This window comes from Acanthisitta chloris, unplaced genomic scaffold (assembly GCF_000695815.1).
Source record: "Acanthisitta chloris isolate BGI_N310 unplaced genomic scaffold, ASM69581v1 scaffold3098, whole genome shotgun sequence".
Taxonomy (NCBI): domain Eukaryota; kingdom Metazoa; phylum Chordata; class Aves; order Passeriformes; family Acanthisittidae; genus Acanthisitta; species Acanthisitta chloris.
In genome coordinates, this window is record NW_008687416.1 from 15,573 (window position 1) to 22,210 (window position 6,638).

A 6,638-nucleotide genomic window follows, 5' to 3' on the forward strand; every position below is an offset into this window, starting at 1 on the left:
TTTCCACAGGGTCACAGCAGGGCTAAGAACTGAGACCCACTTGGTATTTTAGGACTTAGATTAATACTTTGTCTTCTTTTGTGATCTCTTGCAATTCCCCTTAGCATGCTGTAGAGTCACTAGATCAAAGATTCTCCTTCTCCCCAGCAACATCTGTAGAAATAGCTGTGCTTTGTGTGTTTCCAGAATTGGAACAATTAAAGGTCAACCTTTACAGCAGGGCTAAGAACTGAGACCCACTTGGTATTTTAGGACTTAGATTAATACTTTGTCTTCTTTTGTGATCTCTTGCAATTCCCCTTAGCATGCTGTAGAGTCACTAGATCAAAGATTCTCCTTCTCCCCAGCAACATCTGTAGAAATAGCTGTGCTTTGTGTGTTTCCAGAATTGGAACAATTAAAGGTCAACCTTTGGACCCTGCTCATGAGGAGAAGCGAGTTTTGCTCTGATGTCCCTAATGACAAATGAACTAATGTCCTCAACTGACTTCCTTAGATGTTCAGTGGTCTGGCTGCTCTTTAACCTTTGCTCACAGACAACACAGGACTGATCCCCTGGGTGGAGGCTGTGAGTTTACAGGACTGAACTTCTTGATTTTTTCAAGCAAGTTTGTAGTAATACTGTTGGGTCTTACATGTAGAAGACATTATCAGAAGGAAGCATAAGATTTCTTGGAAAATGGGATTATACAGGGTTTTACAGAGTCTGCCTTCATCGTTCCTCAACACAAGATCCATGAAAAGTCATTTCATCATAATGCAATAGCTTTAAATAGGTCTTGGGGCTGTTTAAATGTCTTTAGGTAGTTGTGCACTGAACTTCATAGGGCTCCACATTTCTGGTACAGATCACTTAGTTTGGTGGCCAGGGCCACAGGACTGGGTAATTTGAAGTCTAAATCAGACAGAACTTCTTTGAATCCCATTTTAATCACTTTTGACAAAAACATGTTAATCACTCAGAGATAAACATTGAGTTTTACCTGTTGATGCGGCGACTGCACCAATGAGCACAGAGGGAATGGCCATTGCAAAGCACCCAAGTCCAGAGAGGTAGGAGATGAGCCTTGCCTGTTCTGTGGAGGCAGCAGACAGCACTCTCTGGAAGTAAGTTTGCCATGGGATGCTCCCAAGCACCTGAAACATTCAGATGTTACCAGTGGTTCGCACCAGGCTGCTGCAGGACTTCACCCATCCATTTGGTTGAATGATTATCTTTAGTGTTATAAAATTCTCATTTCAATTGCATAAACATTGCCCAGCTGTAACTCTTGAGGAAGATATTTCTGATGGTCGAGATGCTCTTTTCCTTTGTTTTCATTGTGGTGTATGTGAAACTTTGATGAAAACAGGTTAATGGTCTGGCAGACTGAGATAGCTGAGAAATAGATTGCTTGGCATAGTGAATCAGACACAGAAGAAGGGAAAGGGAAGTTTTTCAGGCATGCAACTTTTGTAAATGAATTTACCTGATCTTAGCTAGATTATAAACTAAAATTAAAAATAAAATAATGATTTTAACTTTCTAAGCAGACAACGTCCATCAGAAAAAGCCTGAAGATTCTTGTCCTCACCAAACAAGCTGAAGATTCTGTGTATCCCTATTACCAGTCAGGTAAGAGCAGAAAAACCTCCTGTCATCTTGGTAGCTTAAAAGCTGAGCTGTGCAGTGGAGCCAATGGCACTGTGCTTACTGATGACCTGCAGTCATGCCATTTTAATTTGTATTTTTTTCAAATACAGGGAATTTTACGTATTTATGTTAGAAGAACACTACTGAGACTGCAAGACCAACCTCTCGAAAGGTAGGAAATTGCTCATTTAGGTGGCAGGAGTAGAACTAGCTGCCTGGATGGTCTTACTCAAGAGGTACATTCCTCCATGTGGGTAAAGGATGGAGTGTCCCTACTGCTTCCTTTCATCCCACAGCTGAGCCCTGGATCTCCCCAGTCCATGTAGTGTGCTGTAAGGTGGCTGAGAGAAGGTTTTACACATCATCTGGCCCCTGTCAACTGACCTTGCAATACAGGACTCCTAGCTGGAGCTTTTACAAGCTTTCCAGACAGAAAGTCCCTCCACAATCCCTTCTCCCAACCACTTGTCCAAGAAATACTCCATACCAAGTAGAAGAAGTCATCCAGCCACCTTCCAAGATATTGTTTTTCTATCTTCCCAATCCAAGGGTCTTGGTACGATTGATGAGTTGCAGTGTAATAAATACTTTCTGTAGCAGAGTTCATCAGGGCAAAGGGAATACACATCCACTAGGATAGAAATGGAAATAGTTAGCCACTTGCCTAGTGTCCTTGTTCTTGGAGAACGTAAATTTAAATTAAGGTAGATGTAGAACATAGTGTTACGTAAGATTAAACCCAGACTTAGAGACTTCCTTTCTCTTTCTTCCTTGCTCTAAATCTACATGTTTCTGGTTCATGGCATCATCAAGAGCATAAGTCTGTAGTTCAGATCAATTGGTGCCTTCAGCAAACTGAGCTCTCTCCATCCAAGATTTTTCTGGACAGGTTCTGCAAACCTCACTTGTGTGCAGACCTTATTCTGTTCACCCAGCAAGGCAAATAGCTTGTGTGAGCACTATCTGAAATGCATAAGGTATAAAGGTATAAAGACTCTAAGGTATTTCTGGAGACCTGTTCTAAAGAGGAACTGTAGGGCAAAGGTCAGTACTGAAGAAGTTATTTTTGGTCTCAGACATGCTGAAAAAAAGCAGGATTTTCCCCCTTAGTTAGGAGACTGGTAACAAAGAAGTGCACGGGACTTGCCAGGCTGAGGGTAATGAAAACCATCTGGATGACATCGGTGTATGCTACAGAGTAGAGGCCTCCCAGTAGACTGTAAAGTATGACAGTGCATGCTGAGATGATAATAGCCAAAGAGCCTCCAATGTCCAAGATGACTCTCATTGTTGCCCCTGCAGACAAGGATTGCAGTCAAGTATTTTAAGACAGATTTCATATGTGCAAATACAGAATAAAGATATGTTACTCCCTTGATGCAGGACACCACACTGTATAAGAAACACAGTCTACAGAGAGTGCGCAGAGTGAGAACTTGGGACAGCCTATGTTCCCTTTCTGCTCTTGCTGCTACCTTGCTGCATGGCCATTGCCAAGGCACTTGCCTTTTTACATCTGCTCTCCCACAGGCAAGAGGAAGGTACAAACTCATATTGTCAGACCTCTCTATTATAATATAATGAATATATACTACTGTCATTTGTTGTAAACCTAAAATCTTATTTTTCAGAAATAAGAAATACTTGTGTTCCTCTCACAAGAGGAGACAGGAAGCACAACTTTCCACAGCTTAGTCCAACATTGTTCCCAAATGTGTTGGGACACTCCTCATGTCCCAGATGCACACTTTGGCAGTTATGCCACATGACCTTTAAAAAAATAACAAGAGAGTAAGAATTTACCCAGAGATGCCAGGATAGCTGCAAACCAGAACACCTCTCCTAGCAGTGGTGGAATGAAGAGTAAGCTTCCCATCATGTTCCCATAAGTTTCTTGAAGGGGGTCCATCACTGTCACGTATTTCTTGGATCTCATTGGATTTACAAAGAAGAAACCACCTGTCAGAAGTGATGATATTTTGGTAGAATCTTGCATGTTTTATATTCCAGGGGGAAAAAAAAAGGTAAAAATAGAATGGGGTTTGGGTATCAAAACTGTACAGTGAGTGTGGAATTCATACATAATGGGCCCTAGAGAATGATGCCACCAACCAGACACAAGGCCCTCAATTCACTTGCCATCCCTAAAGATGGGGTCTCATCCATCTGAGAGGTCCCAGATTATAAAGGATACCTGCTTACAGCTGGCAGATATGACCCTCCACTTTCGACACACCTCCATCTTTCAGGAGTGGCTAAAGGAGGGGAGCGGATGGGCCGCCAGAGGCCCCCCCTGCCATAAGTTACCAGTGTGACTGTAGCAGGAGCTTAGCTTAGGGGACACCTGCATGTATTCTTCTCTCCATCCCCAGTGACATACCAACCTGAGACAAAGTTTTCTGAAATGCATCTTGTGGCAAGTGTCAGTAGGCAGAGTGAGGCACTGACTCATATTTGGCTAAAAAAGAGGCAAATTTCTGTCCTTGTCCATGTGATGCAACATGTTGATATACTTTCCTTTTTTGGTTACATTTTCATTTTGGTGGCTTCATTGTCTCTTCCCAGAACTACGTGGTTTTAGTCTGTGCACTGAGCTGAGTCCCACCCACCTTCATCTAAATATTAGACTTCAGATGTACAGCCATCTCATTAAAACCAGAGAAGACATATTGTGCCTAACCCTGAAGCCAACTGGACTGCTTGTCTGGGCACTACTGACCTGAGCAAAGATTGCAGGATCAGACCTGCACTCCTCAATTTCATTAGTAAGAATTACTCACGTAAGCAATGCTGGCAATATATTTCCAAGCCTGATTCATATTCATGTCAGTTGAACTCTTTTCTCTGACTTGAGAATAAAGGTTATTGTTCTTTTAGAAATTTCTGTGCAAGGTCTACACAGGTCTCATTGCTTTCATCATCTTGTGTCTCTAGTGTGTTGTAGTATAACAGTGTGGACTGGAAGAAACTTTGGTCTTGGCAAGACAGCTCAACTTCAATGTGTGTCCAGTAATTCTCAAAATTAGAAATGGCAACCCAGGTATAGAACACTGCACACTTAGCTTAGTGTCAACAAAATAGTGACCGGCTGTAAAATGGAGTAAGCTGGATGCATTGCACATTCATCCTGAGATGAGACTACTTGGAAGAATGTATTTTAGTGGAAAAATGAAGATACTATTATTTCATCACCCAGAAATTCCAAAGAAAAAATTAAAGACATCAATACTCTTATTAGTCTGTGAATGAGACCATGTGAAAAAAGCAATATGCACATAGCCACACTCTTCTAAATTCTTAGATAAGGTTTCTGTCCCATAAATTGCTCCAAACAGGCAAAACTCTACACTAGCTCTGAGCTACTCTAAGTTTTTGTGTTTTAGTTTAGAGGAGACTGAAGAAACAAAATCACCTTCAAAATGCAGTCTATATTCTGTTACATATCTTAATGTACTCATATGATACATTTTTAAAGCTTATGTGCTTTAATTACATGAATTATTTACCAATAACAAGGGACAAGGCAAATCCCATGGGTGCCTGGACCCACAGTAGTCCTTTTGAAGGCAGGTAGACGATTTCAGCTGTGCCATTGATATATGCTCCTCCAACCCAGGTGGCTGTAAACATGGAAGATGAAAAGGTAAGAATTGCAAGACGCATTCTCAGATAGTCTTGTAGAACACTCTAAGAGCTTGTAAACCTTTTCCTCATACAAATATTGAATCCCACTTCTATTTTCTCTGCAAAATTTTCTCACATTCTGAGATGTGCTGCTGAGTACAGGTAGAAGTATTAGAATCTCACTCTAAATAATTTCTCAGGTTCAGAAATGAATATCTATGTGTGGATGGAAAAGCTCGATGTTTAAACATTTAGAGACATTTTGAATATACTCATTTTTCATTTCCTTTTTTTTTCTTAGAGGAAGACATTTGCTAGAGTAAACAGAATTGCCTTCATTATTCCACCATGACTGATTGACCACCCTTCATGAGCATCACTTACACAGTCTAAGAAAATAGACAGTAGGGAAAAAAATGCAAGCAGACATTGTAGTCAGAAAACAAATGTTCAACACTGGCTTAAGTGTCTTAGCCTTGGGGATGCCTTCACAAAAAACAGGTCAGGGAAACGAATTTCAGATTATTCCAGGCAACGAGAAAAGGGAAGTTGAGTGAAACAGTCTGTGGGGAAACTCTGGCCTTAAGAGAGAGACCTATGTTTGCCATGAGTCACAATTTATTCCACACAGAACTGGGCTGTCCCAGGAGCAAAGCTTTCTCTATGCTGGATAACAGAAACTGATTCACAATTAAGACCACAGTCCTCCTTAATGAAAAGTGCTGTATTCTTCTGTCACTCTTAAATTAAACTTTTAAACTTTTAACTAAACTCTTAAATGAATCTCTTTAATTTAAAACATTAAGCTGTGCTCAGTGTGAAGAGGTTTGGAAGAATCCATCCCAAAATGATTCATGAAACCATACTCCTTTAAAGCCACACTTAGGTAAAATCTATGGCGACATTAAAGGAGTTCACTTCCTTTGAAAGAAAAGTCACCCAGATCTATGTAATACTTGTGTTTTAAGAATTTTAAGAAGTCTTTTAAGACAGCTTACCAGTTGCAGTAAACAATCCAATGAAAACGTTTATATTCCTGCCTCCAACCATGGCCATTTCTGTTGGGTTCCTGTTCTGCTGGTCCTTTTTGCTTTTCCAAGAAGCCCAAATTCCAGTAGCTAAAGTTAACATTAAAAACACACTCACAGATACTAAGCCTGGTATGTTTAGAGCCATTTTGTGTTGCTTAATCTAGATCACAGAGATGAATAATGGTGTGATGATAATATTCTTTGATGGAGTCCACAATGAGAAAAAAATAGAAAAATTCAGTAAAAAGAGTGCTACCTTGTAAAGAAACTGCTCAGTAGTTGCTGTACTTTGCAATGAAAGATGCAATGTGAAACAGAGCAATAACTGCAAATATCTTGAGAGCTGGGTG

The 6,638-nt window shown here is 40.5% G+C and overlaps 1 protein-coding gene across 1 annotated transcript in view; it reads right to left on the bottom strand.

Annotated features, from left to right (window-relative positions):
- LOC103807818 (high affinity choline transporter 1-like) overlaps positions 1-6,433 on the bottom strand; it is a 7,669-nt gene extending 1,236 nt beyond the window's left edge. The window contains 6 exon segments of the mRNA XM_009080569.1: positions 984-1,137; positions 2,121-2,264; positions 2,781-2,929; positions 3,437-3,592; positions 5,140-5,253; positions 6,256-6,433. Of these exon segments, the coding sequence (XP_009078817.1) occupies positions 984-1,137; positions 2,121-2,264; positions 2,781-2,929; positions 3,437-3,592; positions 5,140-5,253; positions 6,256-6,433 (895 nt within the window).
- Positions 6,434-6,638: the final 205 nt, after the last annotated feature.